The sequence below is a fragment of the Sturnira hondurensis genome, unplaced genomic scaffold (genome assembly GCF_014824575.4).
Source record: "Sturnira hondurensis isolate 20B ecotype Veracruz unplaced genomic scaffold, ASM1482457v3 Scaffold0022908, whole genome shotgun sequence".
Classification (NCBI taxonomy): domain Eukaryota; kingdom Metazoa; phylum Chordata; class Mammalia; order Chiroptera; family Phyllostomidae; genus Sturnira; species Sturnira hondurensis.
The window spans coordinates 6,822,463-6,842,245 of record NW_028095539.1 but is presented as its reverse complement, the minus strand read 5'-3'; the positions used below and the strand labels follow the sequence as shown (position 1 = coordinate 6,842,245).

The window sequence follows — 19,783 nt, the reverse complement described above, 5'->3', positions numbered from 1 at the left end:
CTGCCTATTGGCGTTAGTGAGCGGCACCTCCCTTCTTCCTGTCGCCCGACCTGCCCTTCTTTCTCTCCTGCCTCTCAGCCCCTCCACTGGCACGTTCTGTGGCTTCTTCCTTAGAAGTGCATCCAGAGCCCACTGACTGTCCACCAGCTTCACGGCCAAGCTGGCGCTCCCCTGGGTCCCTGCAGCACCCCCCACCTGGCCTCTCCGCTTCTACATTGCACCTCTGTGGTCTTTTTACACGCTGTTGTCAGAGAACTGTTTTTACAGTGTCCCTCCTCCACCCAGCATGCCCTTCTAGCTCCCCTTTGCACTCACAGACCCTGTGTCGTGGTCTCTAAGGCTCTGTGTGCCCCGTCCCCTCCCTTGTCCAGGACCTCCCACCCCACCCCCTCCACGTGCCCCTGACTCACCCCCTCTGGCAGCCCCTCTGGGGCCCCTCAGGCCTGCTTCTGCCTCAGGGCTTTTGTTTCCCCTGTGCCCTCTGCCCCGCCCTTCCCTCCACCTCCCAGGAGGCTGCCGGACCTCCCGGCCCCTAGCACCCGCTCACCGGCCACTCTGTCCTTGGTGCGCTTTTTACTCCTTCACAGCACTTCCTCCACAGGGCACGTTACTTCCTTATTAGCGTACCATCCCTCTCCACCCACCAGGATGTGAGCTCCGACGAGGAGAGACTTTGTTTCGCCCACTCCAGCTCCCCACGCCTCTCGCAGTGCCCGGCACACGCCGAGTGCCAGCCAACATTCCCTAAGTGAACACGTGCTGTTTCGCAGCGTGATCTCACAGCCCTTGGCAGTGGGTGCTGCTCCGAGAGCGAAATAGTGTCCCTGGCACCTAGGAAGTCGGTAGCCAGCCTGTGGCTCCAGCTCTGTCCCTTTGTGCAGTGCGCATTTTTTCTGCTTTAGCACGTGGCCTCATGGGTCTGAGTGCCTCTGAGGCATGGCCAGCCCACTGAGGATTCTGTCCAGCTCGGCCTCGGACTGCTTTCCGGCACCTGGTTCTGGCCCCTCTGCTCTCAGCCTGAGCCGTCCTGCAAGACTCCGAGTCTCCCTGGACAGCCGAACTTGATCGCACTCTCTCCCGCTCCTCATCGTGTTTTCAGGGCTGAGGAGTGTCCCCGGCACAGAGGCTGTGCTGCACTAACGACTGCTGGGAGAAGGAAGCCCTGGGCAGAAATGGTGCCGACAGCCCTTCGTCGTTCGCTCAGCAGACCCTGACTCGGTGCTGCCCGTGGTGGGCACCACACCGGCCCTAAGAGGACCGCCGGGCTCAGGGAGCTGGCGGGAATGCCGGTCCACCCCAGCACCGGTGGAGCAAGAGACTGGGGTATCTGATTCAGATGGAGTGCGGCGGGGCTCCCACCTCGCCCGGGAAAGTACAGAGGCTAGGAGAAGTTACGCAAGTGCACCGTCACGGCAGGGCTGAGATGCCAGGAAGCCGCCAGGGCCTCCCAAGCAGGGCGAAAGAGAAGGGAGAGGGGACACCTGTCTTGATTCTAGAAACGCCGTGGGCAGCATTGCAACAGTGTCACCAGTGAAGATGCCCGCCATGTGGTTGGGACTGTGGTACGTGCTCACTGATCGGACTTGCACACCAGCCCTTCAACACTAGATGTTCCCACCGTCTTATGGATGACAGCGAGACTCAGGAAGTCGTGTTAAGTAGTGGGGCTGGCATTGGGAGGGGTCCAGGAAGTCCCGAAGTCCTGGTCTTGTCTGTCCCCTCTGCGTTGTCCGTGGAAAGGCCACCAGGTCAAACAAGTACAAGAGGGTCCCATTGGGACAGGTCGCTCTCTCGGGGGGAGTGAATGAAGTGAGCCAGGGTTTCTGTAAAAGCTTCTTGAGAGAACTCTGCTTTCGATAACATTTAATTTTGGTGGGAAATGCGTTCAGAAAATACTTCTCACTCTTCCAGTTCTGTTTTCTTCTTTCACACAGGCTTATCTACTGATTGTTTTGTTGATAAATTTAGCGTGCGGTTGGGACTGCTCTGTACACTGTACCTACCCTCAAAGGGAGAGGGGATTTATAGTTTCCATTCATTCTCATTAAAATCGGAACATTTGCATCTTAACTTTTACATCTTGTTCCAGGAATTTTAAGCAGACTGGTTGTATGGAAGTGGGTCGTATTAATTGCAAATGGGCTAGACATCTGCTCACTAAAACGGAGTGATTTTCTTAGCTCTGTTTTGTTTTATATATGTTCTACCGGCGTGAGTGAGTGAGGGCTGTCAGTGATGCTGTTGTGAGCCCAGGGTTTTCAGAGGTGTGTGATGTAGCCATAAAAATGAATTTCAGAGGGAATCTTTGAAAGTTCTTGAACTGGGAGCAATTAAACGTCTGAGAGCTGATGGGTTTTTGTCCAGTGTCAGGGAGCCGTTTTCCCGCAGCTGCCGTGGGTCTGCTGCACAGTGAGCCCAGCTGCAGCGGGTTCCAGGCTCAGGGGAGGGGTGTTGGGGGGCCGAAGGGCATAGCATGTGGTCTGTTTCCACCACAGGCCGTGAAGGGTGAGGAGGTGAGGTTGGCAGCAGTGCAGAAGACTGCCGTCCGGGCTGCTGGCGACTGGCCGGACGGGCCGGGCCCGCCCTTCCTGAAACCCACGGAAGCGTGGGTTTCTTGCCACGCTAATGGCTAAGGATGTGCATTGCGCAGTCAGCCTGCTCAGGAGGCACTCTGTGGTCACAGCAGGCTGAGAGGCTCCTCGCCTGCAGCCCCTTCAGAGCCTTGACCGTGCTGGGTCAGATGTGACCCTCCAAGGGGGGTCAGGTGCACGCTTCCCCGACACGCTTGACCGCGGGCGCCGTTTCCTTTTCGTGGGACGCGCGCTGAGACACGCTGTGGTGGAGCCCTTCCTGAGCGCTCACATTGACACGGGAACGGAAGAATTCATTGATGCTGTCCAGGTTGTGCCATTGAACTCAGGTCTCAGTCCCTCGCTCAGGGTGGCTCTGGTGGCCATTGCACCACTTTGAACCTGGCCGGGTCTGGCTTCTTTCAGTCTCGGGTTTCAAACCGCCAGTGCCCCTGGCTGAGCATGGGCGTCTGCTTACCCATGCCTGCCTGTCCTTGACAAAGAGAGGAGGCGACCCTGCCTGAGCAGCAGTGAGTCGGGAAGGATGACTGACCACATGGGAGAGGAGAGCGTTCTAAAACAGGTAACTTTCTTTGGGCGTGGTCTCCTGACCCGGCTCCAGGGCTGTGCCCTGCGGGGCTCAGGCGGTACTTGCTGGGTGAATCCCCTGTGTGGTGCCTGTTCTTGGCAGGAAAGGCATCTAGTGTTGGTGCTCCGTACGGTCTGTCCAGGTTGCGTTGTCAAACGTGTGCAGTCTTTCACAGCTAGAATTGAAGGTTACGACAGGCTCGCTTTCTGTTCCTGCAGCCAGCGGGTGTGCCCTCACACAGAAGCAGCTGCTGTGCATGGCCTGGCCGCGTGGCACGGGTCCTGGGCATCTCTGTTCCAGGAGTGGGAGTGGGCTGGAACTGACTGATCCGGACCGTGACTCTGTCTCTCCTGGAACCAGTGACAGAAAGCTTGCAAGAGTAAGGGGTGATGTCTGCTACCGTGAAACTGAGAGAAGTGAGTTGGCTCAGAAGAGGGAGAGGCTGCAGTCTGAACCTGTGACCTTGACCTCATTGACTTCAGGCACCTGAAGCACCAGCATCATCAGGACTGTGCGCTGCCTGTCTGACTGCCGAAATCCCTCGCCTCATGCTTCCAGGGGCTGTCTTACCATCAGCCCCCCGCTCCCGCAAAGTGCGGCTTGTTACCCAAAGGAAGGATTGCTCGCTGCCTGTAATGTGATGTGGGGAAATCGTTTAGAGCACTTAATTTGTGTTGACTCGTTATTGGTGCACTATTGCAATTAAGTTAGATTAATGAAAGGTAAATTTCAGTCTGTGCATGAAAAAATCTCTTGTAAAGGCCCTAATTAGTATGTGTTTATTTAGCCTCTCATGGTTTAATTGCATCCCATCTTGCTATTTACAAACAGGCATCGTTAAAGAATAATGAGTGTGTGAAGAGCATTAATACCAGCAGCAGATGAGGTAATGGAGGCTGGCAGGCAGAGAGAGGGGCGGAGGGGAAGTCTGCTGGTTCTGTATTATGTTATTTTCCAGTGACGGAGGGTGCGGGGTGAGCGGTCCTCTGAGCCAGTCTGCCTGGGAGGACAGAGCGGACAGCGTGCGAGGCGGCAGCTTGGCCTTCGGCTGCTGATAGCCGGGCTGTTTTTAATCCGCCGCTGCAGTGTAGCCTGGCAAGGTGAACGCACGCTCACACGGCTGCCTGTGGCCCTGCGCTTTGATCCCAGCCCTGTGTTGCCGGGCGTCTTCGCTTCAAGTCCCCGAGGATGCCCAGGAGCTGAGAAAGCCGGCCAAGCCGAGGGTCCTCCCCGGGCCACTCAGCCCCTCCAGCAAGCAGCCTTTGGGAAGACGGATCCCAATGTAAAGTACACCAAGGAGCAGGTGTAGGGTATTTCACTGGCAGCCCTGATATTTCCTTCCAGTTTTACATACTTTGCAGCCATTTCTTGAAGTTACAAAGCAATTTTATCTCCTTTTGATGGATCCTCGATCATTTATGTGCTATTCTCACATGGCTTAAGGGTAGAAAAGCTGAGCACCAAGTGGGAAAGAGATGAAGCGAAAGGAAAAGAACCCAGTAATAATATGTCCGTGTCATCTGTTGTGTGACTCGCCCGCTCTTGGTATGAAGTAAATGGCTCTCCAGGAGGGGCAGAGGCGCTGAGCCTGTGGGGGCGGCGCCCAGCACCCCTCACAGAGCCCATAGGAATTAGCCGCCGCCAGGCCGCGCCTCAGTTTCCCGTGTTGTGCCTCTGGCACACCGCCCTGTGGCTGCCTGCGTTCTCTGTAAATGCAGATCGCTGCTATTCAGACTGTTCAACGCCCTCAACTTCTCCAGGGATTCCTCAGTGAGTTGAAGTCCAGGGCTTAATTTATTTAAAATTGGGTTATAGGAATTCACAGTTTTCAGTACATTTCTTCAAACAAACTAGATTAATTTTAAGCTACCCGAAATAGAATTTAAAAAAAAGTTTTCCAGTGTTCTGACTACTGCCCGTGTGTGAGGACGCGGCTGGCCGTGTCCTCGCATGCAAAAGGGCCCACCAGGCTTGGGCGGGGTCTCTCTCGTCATCGTCCACTCGCAGCTGTTCCTTTTCAGCTCACAGAATTGTGGGGCATGTTTCCCCGTTCATATTAATTGGATTTTAAAGTGACCTTGTCTGTGTATTGATTTGAATTAAAATTTTCTATATCAAGGTCAAGTTGGCACACATCCTACAGTCAAAATAGTAAAAAGCCAAGTGCTGCCTAACAGGGTATCGACAGGACAAGTGGGGGTGTGAAGGTCTGGGTTGGCCACCGGGGCTCCATGGTGCCCCTCCTCATGCAGGTGAGAGGTGGCAGGTCTGGGTGGGGACCCCTGTGCCTGGACTTGAACCTGCCTCCTGCCCCTTTGGGAGAACAGCGCCCCTGAGCACTTCAGAGCTCAGAAAAATGCTGCTTAGGGGCATGGGTTTCGGATGAGCTTTCAGCTCATCTGAGTTCACACAGACCGGTCCCCTGAAAAAGATCATTAACTTGAACTACCCAGCCAAGACCTCGTCTGTGAGTCTGTCTCCAAACTGCCACTTATCATCTCTGCGTGTAGGTTTCAGCAGTATCTCAAACTGAATGAAAGGGAAGTGACCCCTCCCCCATACCTGTCCTTCCAATCTCCTTCCTCATCTCACCTCAACAAAGACCAAAACCACCCACCTGGCACTCCGGTTGGACACAGCCCTTAGTGGCCTTGCGGGCTCGCCTCGCCTGTGTCGTGGACCCAAGGGGGGACTGCATTTGGGGGGAGACCCCAGGAGTGGAGGAAGGCCTGGGTGGTGCTGTACATTGTTTCCAGGCTGAATCTACCAACGCCCCTGGGGAGTGTTCCGTGGACACCGTGCAGGGCTTGCTTGTCTGCACCGCTGCCCCCATGTTCAGGACCTGTGATGACCGGGCAAGTGCTGAACGAGTGTTCTGGGTGGTGATGCAGCGCCCCTGCCCCCCAGAATTCCTCAGGTGCACCGGGAGCCCCACCTGTGCAGCGCTTACGCTGCTGCAGTCACGTGTCGCTTTCATCACCTCCGCCAGGGTGAGAGCCACCTTTGGCACTTCCTGGCCAGTCTGGGCTTCAGTTTGCACCTTTAAAAATGGGAGTGTTGGGGCCTGGCCAGGTTGCTCCATTGACTAGAGCATCGTCCCGTACACCAAAAGTTCACGGGTTCAGTTCCTGGTCAGGGCACCTACGGAAGGGAGCAGTCAATGATTCTCTCTGCCTCTCCCTCTCCCTCTAAAAATCAATCAACATATCCTTGGGTGAGGATTAAAAAGCATGGGAGTTAGACAAATGATTTTGTAAATTCTTTCCAGCTCCAGAGTTACACGATTCTCTGAACTAGTGTCTGTGCCCAGTGCGTCCCGTAGTGCGAACACTTAGTTCCTCACAGAGAAGTGCTTACTGGGACCACCCGTCGTCTCTTCCTTTGGAGTGGGCAGGAAGAGGTGGTTCTCAGCACCGTGCTGAGCTGTCCCTGTGCCCGTGCACCTCTCCCTCCCCACCTTTCTACTACACTTTGGAAACTGGACACTTACAGAACCACAGACCTCTTACGGATGCCTGCATGGTAGACTTCTACCTTGTTTGTACCTGGCAGGCAACCTCTGTGGGTGGCTGGATGGTTGGCTTCTTTTTTTTTTTTGACATCCTTTCCCCCAAAGCTGAAGTCAGCCACGCAGCTTTGTCTGAGTGACGGATACTGTGCTCCCTTCACCCCACCCCCCCATGTGGCCTTTACGCCGCCGGTCAGGTCTGCTGCATCTGCTCCTGGGTTCCTCGTGCAGATAAGCTTTTAGTCAGCTGGCCTCCCTGTATCCTAGACACAGATCCTGCTCAAGGTCAAAGTGCTTTGCTGCCTGTGCAAGCCTCAGAAGAGCAAGGTTTCGAGTGGTTGGCGTCTCTTGTGACCTGCCAGCCTAGACAACACCCCACTACTCTGTTTGCTAAGTTTGTGTTAGATAGCATTTGGTGGCAGGCCAGAAACAAACGTTTTTGCTATTATCCTCACCTTTGTTCTCACTTTGCCTTCCTGCCTTGTGACTTGCTTTCCACGGTGAGCTAGAAATTCTCTTCATGGGCCACTGCTTGGCAGGTGACCGCTGTAAGACCACTGAGTCCAGCCCCAGCCTCCAGCCTGCCGTGGGCCCTGACGAGCAGCTAGGCAGTGACAGTGTTCCTACGGGCACTTTCTGGGAGGCCCCTGGCCTCCAGCTCCAGCCTCCTTAGCTCCCGGTGAGGAAGCACAGTGCCTTCTTGGACTCCTCACAACTTGCCGTTGAACACTCGCCGGGACAGACACGGGAGGAGTGTCGAGTGAGCTCTTTGGAAATGTGCTGCCTAGTATAGAAGAAGGGTTACCTTGGCAACAGCAAGCCTGCTTCATTACCAGATGGCATTAGCTTTATTTGTGGTATTCCAGAGCAGTTGCCAAGAACCGACCTGTATCCCCTGTCACTGGGCGTTTTGCCTGTGACCGTGGCCAGCATTGGCTACTTTGCAGATGGCATCTGCCAGCCTGTGTGTGAGGCGTTGCCATATTCATCTACCAAAACTCCAAGGTCATTGCGTCCTGGTGCACTCAGATACATTAAAACCAGCCCAGGCCAGCTGCACGAGAATCTGAATCACGGTAGAGTGATGCGAGGGCTGGAAAGAACGCCAGGGAACGCACATTGAGCTCTGTCCGGATGGCAGAGCTCGAGCAGCTCATTGTGCCCCCCCACCACCTCGTGCCCTGCGGAGAAACGGGGGCTCGCGGCTGTTTGGTTTAGTTGTGCGCCGCGCCTGGAGCCATGCATCGCATGTATCATCTCATTGAATTCCCCCACCAGGCCCCTCTGTGCTTCCCAGCTGAGTGAACTGGAACAAGAGGTTGTTTGACTTGCAGTCCCACTGCCTGCAAGTGGCAGATGTGAGACCGAAGCCCAGTGCCCTTGGCCATCACTCCTAATGGCCTTCTTTGGGAGTCGTCGGGAAGCACCCTGTTGTTCATGCCTCAGGGCGCAGCACCGCTGTCGGCCACTCTCTGCAGCGCCCCCTAGCTGCAGGAGTGGTGGCGGGAAGGTGCGTGAACGTGAGTGCAGGTTCCCCGTGTGGAGGCACTGCTGCAGGCCCAGCTTTGACGTGAGCTGCGGATCATCTCTGTGAAGTCCTGGCGGGTCTGGGCAGGGCCACCACGGGAGCGTCTTCCAGGCCAGCTGTCCGGGTGCTTGATGCATGAATGGATGTAGGACAGGGGAAAGGAGAAAGGAAGGTGTTCATCCTAATTCAGATTCATATACTAAAAAAATAAATTCAGCCTATCACCCCGACCAGGTAGCTCAGTTGGTTAGAGCATCATCCCAGTACCCCAAGGTTGTGGGTTCAATCCCTGGTCAGGACACATACAAGAATCAACCACTGAATGTCTGGCTGAGTAGAGCAACAAATTGGTGTCTCTCTCTCTCGCTGTCTAAAAATCGGTTTAAAAAAATTTAACCTATCAGAATTATTGCTCCTCTTTCTCTAATCATGGTCTTGAAATACCATTTCCCACTGAACAGAACCAGGGCTGCTGGAGGAAAGGACCTCAGGCAGGACTTGTGAGAGACCCCTGCAGTACCAGACACCAGAGAACAAGGAACATCCAAGAGAGCAGGGCGTGGAGAGAAGGCTCCACAGCAGGGAGGCCCGCCAGGCACAGGCAGGACGGTGTGAGCGGCGGTGGAAACAGTGAGCATCAGACAGGACACATCAAATGTGTTTGAATCTATGAGTCTGTAATTATGTTAGGGAAGGGAAGCTAATCCCATCTACCCTGGAAGAAAATGAGTGAACCCATGCATTGTTTTAAAAACTGGCAAATGAAAACAAATTAGCAATTTACCCTGCTTTTCCTATGGAACAAACCCTACTCCTGGATAACCAAATTGTAGAGGAGGGGAAGTTTTTCTTATAAAAGTGCCTCAGCTCGTAAACAAAAGCAGAACGATCGCCGTGGAGCATGGCGTCGGGAACCCCGGGGAGCTAATTGGTTGCCCACTGCCAGCGACACAGTGAGATGCCCAACCTGCGTGCCTCCCATTGGTCACTGCCTCTGAAAGAGTCTGGACCAAAAAAAATCAAGCTTGAATCCCACACGCTCACCAGTTTACAGGAAGTATGGAGTGAGGGGAGCATGCCGAGTGCTCCTCGGGAGGCTGTCGGCAAAGCCCAGACTGGAAAACTCTGGGGGGAGGAGCCCAGCTTCGTCACCAGCCAAGTGGGGCTGGCAGTCGGGAGGAGGGTGGCCTCCGTTCAGGAGAGGCTGCTGAGACCTGTCCGCCATCACGTGGCATGGGCTGTGTTCAGATCCCGGCACGAGCGGACTCTGAGCCATGAGCCCTGGGGGAGGTTGTGGGGACTTGGAACCCTGGCTGGGCTGAGCGTCGGTGGTATTCGAGGATTTCTGATCCTCTGTGTTTCAGACATGGGAGAGCTTCATGGTTAGGCTTTGCCATCTTCAGAGCCCTTGTCTTTTGGAGATAGAGAGTGAAATACTTACACAAGAAATGATACCATAGTTGTTATTTGTTTTAAAAAAATACAGGAAGAGAAAAGCAGGTAGGGGAGGGGGTGAAGCAAGATTTGCCAAGAATTATAATTGTTAAAGTTGGGATGGGTCCATGGGAATTCATTATACCATTTCATTTATTTTTGTATATCTGCCTGAGCTGGGTTCAGTTGGTTGGAGCATTGTCCCATGCACCAAAAAGGTTGCAGGTTCAATCCCTAGTCAGGGCATATTACCTAGGTTGCAGGTTCAATCCCCAGTCGGGGTACGTATGAGAGGAAGCCGGTCGATGTTTCTGTCTCTCTCTCTCAAATCAATAAACATGTCTTCGGGTGAGGATTTAAAAATCTATAATAAAAGCTGTGGAGAAATAAATTAAGTTGGTACTTACGGAGGGGGTGGATTTTATTTTACTTGAATAGCACCTAGCAAGAGCAGGATGAAGTGGGTGTGTTCATAGCAATCCGTCCTGTGGCAGATTGTATCAAAAACCTTAAAATACTTGTGTTATTTTCTCAGTAATTACAATTCTACAAACCTGTCCTCGAGAAATAATCCCAAATGTAGTGAAGTCTTTGTGAGCAGAAACACGTGTTGCAGCCATAAAAAATAAAAAAGAGGTTAAATATAAAATTTCTGGTATTTTTATTGTTTTTCCCCCTGAATTCCAACTTGAGAAACTTGAGAAATTACTAAGGCAATTTGTCAGTTAATTAAAGTCAACTAGACTTTGGGTTTTTTAAAGGAAACAGTTGCTTAGTTATCCTTGCCTGTCGGCAAAGAGAGTTGAAATGTGCAGTTGAACCCAGTGGCCGGCGTGGGCCTCACTGCAGCCTGCTGTGAGGCTGCTAACTTCAGGGCCTATAACCACAAAGTTACAGCTAATTCCCTTCCCTCCCTCCCTTTCTTCCTGCCCATAAAAGGCATGTAACCCATAGACAGAGTTGCTCTTCCTACCTTTGTGGTTTATTGGCATCCTTAAGTAGTGACTTCCAGTTGTATAAGAAATGACCCTTTCAGGGCTACATGGTGTAGCAATAATTAAAAGTACTATTCAGAAGTGTAAGTGTATGGTTAATAAAATAGGACATTTTTATTAACATTCTCCTAAATGTAAATAAATGTACTGCACCTTTTTCTTGCCTAGTTCATGTTCTGGACCATTGTAGGCATACAAAAATGGAGGCATCGACTCAGAGCCAGAAGCTAGTGAAGGGATGACTGCTAGGAAGACCGGGGACTAACCAGGGAAGGGGGAAGGGTGTTGTGGAGGGCGGTCGGTTGAACAATTGCGAGGAATGGGAAAACAAGGAAGGGAGGTGGGCGGCACCCTGGAAACAGCTGCACACGGAGCAGCGGAGCAGCGGGGTGGGGACCGCTCTTTGGGGCAGAGGCCTTTGTCCCATGCCGACCAGTGGGACTCCTTCCAGCCAATTCTGTGATGTCAGCCTCGTTGGTGGAGCCCGGTGGGTCCTGTGCTGAGTCTGCCTCCAGGGCCCCTCCATCTAGGAAATGGAACAAGAGGCTTGGCAGAGCGTCAGAAGGGGTACAGGAGCCCCCACCCCACCCCGCCCGATTGAAGGAAGGGGCCGTTTCTTTTCGTGGTGTTGGCTATTCCACCAAGCACAGTGGGGTGCTTTTTCCCTGGCATATAGGAAACTGCATTTTTGGGGGGGAGTTAAAAATCCATGTACTCCCTTCAAGTTCTAAAAGAATAAAAGCACTTAAATGTGATTCCAGGATGGTGTTCCTTTTTAGAGGTGAAATCCCGCTTCTCTGCATTTACCTTCAGAATTTATGTGGCGTTGCTCCTCCACTTCTGAGCAGCCACTATAACGAGATGTTCCCACGGGGTGGGGGGCGGTTGGTGCGCGCCTTTGGTTTCTCCTGCGCTGTCTGCGTGATCCATGGTGTACGAGGGGCCACGGTGTCACGGGAGCGTATGTTCACCAACTCCCAGAGCACCTTTGAAGAAGACGCCCTTAGGACAGAGGGTGAACCCATGGAACTTATCACGAGCATTTATAGGCCGAAATCATAGACCCTTCCAGGGCAGTCAGAGGAGCTAGGCCCGCACCCGCTCTAAGAGGCAAGGAAGCACTTGCTTTGCCGGGAGTCTGTTTCTCGGTGCTCGGGGTGCTGGCACCAGGGGCAGCCCCCACGCCCCCCGCGAGTCCCCTGGTGTGTGTCAGCAACAGGAGGGAGAGCTCATCTTCGCGTCGTCCAGCCTGCCTGTGTGTGATGTCCACAGTTACATGCACGTGTTCACGTTTGCACATGCGTGTTCTGACAGGTGACCTTGGGGAAGGTGCTGAAAGTGATTGTCGTCATGCGGAGCCTGTTCATCGACCGGACGATCGTGAGGGGGTTCAGCGAAAACGTCTACACGGAAGACGGCAAGGTGAGCCCCCTGCCGCGCCCCTCAGGCCTGGTTGTGTCCTGTCGCGTCAGTGTGAAGGGGGACACCGTGCAGAAGCACCTCTCTCCCTGTGCATTTTTCATCGGGCTTCTGCTCTTTGCTTTAAGCCCGCCGCCCTCAGTTGGGATTTCTGATTTATCACCTCAGACCGATGGCCTCATTAAATGTGTCTTCCAAGGAAATGGGTTTTTTCCTGTGGTGCACTCACGCAGCACGTCAGCGCCCCAGGGTTCCACGCTTCGCTCTCCCAGAACCACGAAGATCCCAGCTCGTCCGGCACACGAGCTGCTGGCAGTCGCTTTCCAGGAGACCGTCACGCAGCCCTTGGCAAGCTGCTGGTGCACAGCAGCCCGTGCTGAGCTCTGCCAGGGAAGACAAGAGGCTGTTTCCACGGGTGACGTGTTTCACGGGAAGCTCACCCGGGCGAACTCCTAACTGCTCGTGACGGCACACTGTCCAGACGGCTCAGTGCAGAGCACTGGAGGATGCTACAGGGGGCTGACAGCCCCCACTTGTGTCTGCTTCCCGCGTGTGACACACACTCTGCCTGAGGTGCCCCCCAGACGCACCCTGCTCCCTTCCAGCACCTGGGTGCGTCTCCCTCTCTCTCCGGAGCTTTCCCTCCTCAGGGATCCCACTTCACTTTAAAAGTGCATTAGTTCTAGCACTCTCCACCAACGGCCACCTGACAATGAGGATGGACTGTTCTTTAAAATAAAAAAAGGTGGCACGTGTAGCTTAGCATGTAACCAGATAAGTCAGGCCTGATGCGTGAAGCCCGAACTCTGCATCTCAAACAAGCAACCCAGCATGTCCACCTCTCGCGCTGGTGTCACCTTGGTCCAGGTTTCCTGATAAGTTCTCAGGAGCTTCACCGTGGGTAGCACAGCTTTCCTTACGGGAAGGGTTCCTTTTTCTTTTCGGAAAAAACAGACTATCTTTGCAGCAAGTGTGGGGATGAGTGGGTAATCGGGGCGGGCAGGACCTGTGTGTGTGGTGGGGATTCTGACCGAGACCTTCCAGGCGAGACTGCTCAGCAGCAGCAGGAGCAGCGCCTGGGCCGTGGGTCCCTGGCCGCAAGCCCCCTGCTGGTGGTCGGTGAGTGATGTGGTTCTTGTTGCCTTGGTTCAAGTTGGCAGCTTCGTAGCCTCACCTGGGGTCAAACAGCTCTTGTCCCCAGGAACTTAAAAGTGGAGAGAGGAAGGATACATGCATAAAAAATTAGGTCCGAATAACAACAGTGCTATGAGATGAGGAACCAAATTCGGGGTGTGAGTGACGCCACGTTAAATCGGGATTGCAAGGAGCGAGATCTTTGATGTTTAGTTACTCACCTGCCCACACCGCAAGGGGCCAGAATAATACCGATAAAGCACTTAGTGTGCCGTCCCCTGGTAAATGCCCAGTGAATGCTGCTGGTATTTTGTTATTATTATTCTGCACTTAAAACCAGGGCACCAGAGAGCAGTCCCAGATGTGTCCCGGTGTTCTCACCACCCTACTTGGCTGCTTCAGGTGGTTCCTTTCCTCCAGTCCGCCCCGGACTCCCAGGTTCCCGGGTCCTCGTCTCCTCGCTCATGCCCCTTGGCTACTCTCATCCACCCCTGTGTCACATGTCACCCACACCAGGGTCACTCCTGACCTGCTTTTGTGTCCCACCTCTCCTCCCCAGGAGTACTCAAATTTAGCCTGTCCCAAACGAAGCTTGTCTTCTCCCTCCCTGACCAGCTTCTCTCCAGGGTTCCTTCTCGGTTAACGATATCACCGTGTAATTGCCCATCCCTTCCTCCCCTCCCTCCCACACCTCGCCTGCCGGTGGGTTCCGGCGACTCTCCCTCTCACACGCATCCCCAGGGGCTCCTCCTGCCCTGCCCCGCTCCTCGGAGTCTCACCGTCTCTTGGCTGGGTCTCGCACTGGCCTCTCCGCATGGCCAGTCTCCAGTCCTGCTGCCCGCCGCGGCCTGTCCTTCACTTGGCTTCCAGAGCTGGCTTCCCAAAGTGCGACTCCTGCTCTTTGCCCTCTTCCCATCGCCCGCAGCGGTCCTCCCACAACAGGAGGGGGTGTTAATAGACGTTGGGCCCAAAGCAGCCCATGGTCAAAGCTTGGGGCGGTCCACTGTTCAAGACTGTGGTTTACCGTGGGCCTCATGCGCCTCCCAAGAGGGATGGGCAGTGTTTTCCTGGCTCATTTCTCCACCAAACTCTTCTCTCCTCCCTTCACTCAGAGAGCACGCCATGCGCCCCCCAGCGTTGAGCAGAGCACACTTCCGAAAGCGCTGGCACGTAGGACACGACCCAGACTCCTCGGCCAGGTGTCCGGTGGTCCGGCCCACCCACCTCCCTGACCTCAGACATGCGCCACCTTCCTTCCCCACCTTTCCTGCTGCCGTGGCTCCCGGGACTGCCATTGCCTCCTCGCCCACCCGAAAGACGTTTCCTCCCCCATCACACGGGCTCAGTGCCACCTGCCTCTCACTCCGTCCCCATTTCCCCAGGGGCCTCTCACTGGGGCACAGGCTCCGCTCACAGTGAAAATTAGCATCGTTAATGTACCCAGAGCATTCGCAGCCCTCTTTTTTCTAACTAGAATTACCACGTCATGGTTCTCTCTTTACATATCTATCCCACAGTTAATAGAGACACTAACATAAGGGGTGTAGAAAGTATCCAGCCGTGGAATATGAAAAATTGAGACATTTATTGAAGAAGCTACAAGAAACATTGTACATAGGACAGTGACACCTCAGTCCCCTTCGAGATAGACACCTTGGGACTTCACACAGTTCTCCCAATCGCCATCAGCTGCCTCATCCTATTTTCCTGAATCTCATTGACAGTCTGAAATCTCTTCCCTTTCAAAGGTGATTTTAGTTTGGTGAAAAACCAGAAGTCACAGGATGCCAAATCTGGGCTGTAGTGGGGCTGAGTCACCTGGGTGATTTGATGTTTGGCCAAAAATCTCTGCACGAGACGTGATGCCTGAGCAGGCATGGTGTCGTGATGAAGCTGCCAGTCTCCAGTTGCCCATACCTGTGGACTTCTGAATCATCCGTATAGTTTCTGCAGAGGAGTGTTCAGGTTTACTTAACACAAAATACGGTGCAGATTCGTTGCTCTACTTGCTCGGTCATTTTTAATGCGACGGCCACACAGTACACATGCTCACTCAATGGTGTCTACCGCCCCCACTGACTAGTACACTGAAGACATCAGTGTTAACTCATGCACATTCCAGTCCACTCTGCTTGGCTGCCAGGTTACAGCGATGTGGCATGAACCGCTTGAGTTATGTTAGCAATGGCTGGACTTTTTCTGGACAGACCTCCAGTGATAGTCTGGTAGGCACTGTGCCAAAGCAGACCTTGCCCAATACTCTGGTTTCTCTTCAGATCACATAAATCTTTCACCTTTTACCAAAGCAGACCTTGCCCGCGGTGGTTATGGAGTCCTGGCCTCGTTTCCAGAGAAGGAGACCAAGACCTAGAGCAGTAAAGTGACCGGCCCGTGGTCACTGGAGCCAGGTGGCAGACCTCCCTCTTCCGGGGGCTCCCGAGGGCCCTGACTCTGTCCCATGACTGTCTCCTGAGGAGAGAAGTGGGTGCCTGGGCCACAGACGCCCAGCAGCTCAGAGCAGAGTCATGAGGGAGCCCACGTGGACAGCAAAAATGCCTTCTCTGGAATGGCAGGGCGGAGTGAGAAATCAGAGGTGGGCACTAACGGGAGGAGCGGAGAGTGAAGGACACACAAGCGTGTGCACGTGCATGTGTTGGCCCAGGGAGCAGTCAGCAGGGCCCCCACGCATCAGACAGGGTGTGTGTGTGTCCGGGAACCTGCACCTGCCGCGACTCACACCTCCAGGGTGGTGAAGGGGCCACTTGTTCCCTTTACAGCTGCAGGCATGGGCCCAGGTGCGGAGCGGGGCGCGCAGGCCGGGACTGGCCGGGCTGAAGGGCGAGTCCACTGCGATGTTCAAGTGCACATGTTAAAGGCGCATCTGGCAGAGCAGCCCTCAGACGACTGCGGTGCCCAGAATCGAGTCCTAGCCAGTTGGGTTCGCCCTCTGTTCAGAGCACTTCACAAACGATAAAAATAAAGCCGTGCAGCCATTATTGGTCTTCTGCTCTGAGCACTGATGCTGCTGTGTGGGAACTGAAATGTACTGACGTGTGGATAAGCGTTAGTGCAGTCCGTGTGGGGAGACGTCTGGCTCGCCCCAGCCAGAATGTAATGGCGGGAAGGAGCCCTTGGCGCTCAGGGTGTGGTCTAGGAGAACACACCTTTGCTTGCAGATCCCCTGGTCCCGGACGCCCCTGCACCTGCTGAGCCGCCGGCAGTGCCGGGCCCTGGCCTGCGCCTGTTTGCTGCAGTTTCTCAGCGCAGCAGCAGACACAGTAGGTGTGGGCAGGAAAGCCTCTTGGGCTCACAGGCGCCGAACTACCACGTATGCAGTCGTCTGTGTCCTCCAAACCCAGAGCCTCCAGCACGTTCTAAAAGGTGTTGAGACCCCTGTGGCTGCCGTGTGCCCCGGCCGCACCCCACTTTCCAGGCCCAGCAGGCTCCCCCTCAGAGCTGCAGCAGGGCTGGCCCTGTGCAGCCACAGTGGCTCCCTGCCCCGTCCTCCTGCCCCCTGGCCCGTGGCACACATTTCTGATACCCAGCAGCGGCAGACTGCTTCCTCTGATAAAGTACAAAAATGCGCTTAGCACTCATCAGCACATATTCACTGCAACCAGAGAGGCACAAGGAGCCGTGACTCAGCACGTTAAAAAGCAGGTTTGGGTTGAACACCTGGCCGTTGTCCTGATTTTACTGCCCATTGGACTTAACTGGAAAAGTACAGGGGTCTCAGTTGAGTTTATCTTATTAGGGGATTTAGGTTATGTTAACGCTGTAGCTTCATTAAGTATCCCCTATCAATTAAAAAAAGAAAGGAAGGCCGCTTTCCGCCTCCTTGCCTACCAGAGGGAGAGAAACGGGGTATCAAAGGGAAGCTTCAAAGACAGCCAGTGCTGTCTCCAGGGTAATTTCTGATCCCGCATTCTTCCCACTTCAAAGTTGGGTGGGGGCGGGTTTGGGTTGGGAAGCTTGAATCTGATTTCTCTAATACGTGTTGGCATCAGCCCTGTTTGATATTGGATGCAGGGAACATTTTGATTTGGTATAGCCTTTGAAATTGTTCAGACGACCTTCAGAAAAACGGCCTCTTGTTACGGGTGGGGGAAGGGCGCAGCTGGGGAAGGGGTCCGTGCAGCCAGCAGGCAGGGGGCGCCGGAAGGTGTGCCTTCAGCGGTTCTTCAGTAACAAGTGTGTCCCGGCGGAAAGTGGGAAAGTGGACGTTCCAGGGTGGCAGGCCTGTGGCACTGCGTGCTTTGGTAAGACTCTCTCGTCCTGCGGGGGAGGGTGTTGCCCAAGGTGGCCACACAGAAGATCACGGCTTGAAAACCGGGGCAGTTGTGGAGAAACTGGGCACCGTTGCCAGTTGGTGGCATTCTCCCTACAGATGTGTCATCTCCAGACCTTGCTAGGCGAAGCCACTGATAAACAAACACTTTAAAGGCTGACGTCCCTATGAGGCTGACGAGTTTTATTTGGAAGTGTCAGTTTCAGATAATTTATAGGTCATTGTACTATTTTCTGAAATGAAGAATTGATCACTTTCTGATAAGCTGCCCAAGTCTTCACTTGCTGCTAATGCATCTTAGTGTGACACTTGTCACCCTGAAGGCCTTGGAGCCGACTTGTGGTGCTGAACTTGGCAAGAGCACTGCCTGAAGGTCAATGGCAGCCCAGGGCCGGGGCTCCTGTCACCGTCCTTCTGGAGTTCAGCTGGAAGGCCGTCTTCCTGCAGGTCACGAGCTGCACCTCTGGAGGAGGCCCTGGTTTCTGGCTCCCCACCACACCTGAACCCTGTGATGCTGGACCAGCAGCTTCATCCCCTGAGCCTCTGCATCTCCATCTGGGGGTTGGGGATCGTCATATGAGCCCCACGTGGTGGCTGGGGACCCTTCAGAAGAGAACGCAGGTGCAGCACAGGCTGCCTGCATCATTGTCGGGGAGAGGCACTGGCCTCGACGGTGGTGGCAGAGGCCGTAGGGGCTGGTCATCACAGCAGTTAAGAGTCCCCTGGCCCACTGGTGTGGGGTCGCTCTGCTTGTTCTTTTCAGTGAGTGTCACTGTCGCCGTTTTCACTGATTCCTTCCGTGCTGCGAGAGGGCCTTTGTGTCTGGGTGACCGACTGGGAGACAGCCGTGTCTGTCAGAGCACGTGGTCACCTGTGGCGACAGTTGTAGCTTCGAGTGCAGGCCCTACCCGCCCCTGCAGTGCTCCTCCCAACCCCCCGGAGCCCGGAGCCCGCGCCTGGGGCGGGGTTTCCAGCCACCAGTTCCCGTACGATGGGGCTGGTGTCTCCGTTTTGAGATTTTTCTGGTGCTTGCACTTCTTCCTGTCTGTCACTCTTGTTCAGAGTAGCTTCCCATTCATCGGGCTGTGAGTACGCAGCTTCCGGGATACATACACCTGTCTGAATGCCGCACCAGCAGTAACGGGCAGCCCTGCCGCCTCGCAGGGCAGCGGGGCTGCTGAACTCCTGAATATTCACTCGGGTCAGCCCCAGCTCCCTGAAATGCATCTCCCGAATCTTTCCAGCCCTGAGGAGAGGCAGGCCATTGACCCCAGAATGCCAGCTTCAGTGTCTTTCTTTGGCGTAAATCTAGCAGAAAATCAAGTGCGAGCCACCTGCTGTGCCTTCCTAGCAAAATCAGAACCCATTGTCATCGGATCCCTTCTTACCTGAGTGCGCCTGGTAAATGCGGCGTATTGTCCAGCGTCTTCCTGCCCCAGATGGTCCGAACTGTTCCCCAGGGGCCCAGATAATGCAGTTCCGCTGCCTTTTGCGCAGAGCAGCGTGCACGCGCTGGACAAGCAGGGTGCGTTTTGAGAGCCCGCAGCCGGCCGGAAAGTCTGCCTCCAATTAAACCGACACGTACTTCTCTCCAGGTGGTTTTTCTGTTAGTACTTTCGAAGTACTGAAGGGTCTTTTTCAAAAAAAAAAGAAAGAAAGAAAGAAATAACAATAATTCCACCGTTGAAATAGAAACTGTAACTCTTCGGCCTGCCTGCACACTCGTCCTTCTCTCTCCCTGGCCCCGTGTTTGTGTCGCGGTGTGCCTGGCACCGTGGGCATGGGGAGGAGGGGTCAGCACTGTGCAGGACTTCAGAAGACACAGCTGCATGCGTGAAAACAGCAGGAGAATGTATCAGTTCCAAGTTGAGACATGGGTGTTACTCTTCCGAAAATTTGGATTTAGCATCTTTGTCATCCTGGCAGTGATTTGGCAGAACTAAAAGGTGCAGAATCTCATCTGCTCCGAGGTCCTTGGATGGTCTTTAAAGCTGCGTATTCCTAAGCCCGGGGCCACACTGAGGATGGGGTCCAAGCCGGCTCTCCCCGCAGGGCGCCCGGCGCTCAGGGGAGCGCTCCGTGCCTGCTTCTACCACGTGGGGGTGGGCTCGCTCCCGGTGTTTCCTCTGAGCTCTCCTCAGACAGACGTACCTGGGAAGAACACAGCACTTGTCCCCTAGAAATTACTAACCTGTCAAGTTAAATGCCTAAAGATTTTTTGAAATTCTTACCCTGCCATTTGGTATCGTAGGGGGTGGGAGAGAGGAGCAGCGACTGACAATCGACACCACCTTTCTGGAGAGCAGTTTAACCAGGAT

The 19,783-nt window shown here is 54.3% G+C and overlaps 1 protein-coding gene across 1 annotated transcript in view; it reads left to right on the top strand.

The window, feature by feature from the left end:
- The window catches only part of MED27 (mediator complex subunit 27), a 165,427-nt gene that overhangs the window by 128,029 nt on the left and 17,615 nt on the right, over nucleotides 1-19,783 (top strand). Inside the window, exon 5 of the mRNA XM_037036452.1 lies at nucleotides 11,939-12,046. Coding sequence (XP_036892347.1) covers nucleotides 11,939-12,046 — 108 coding nt within the window. The remainder of the gene's footprint in view (nucleotides 1-11,938; nucleotides 12,047-19,783) is intronic.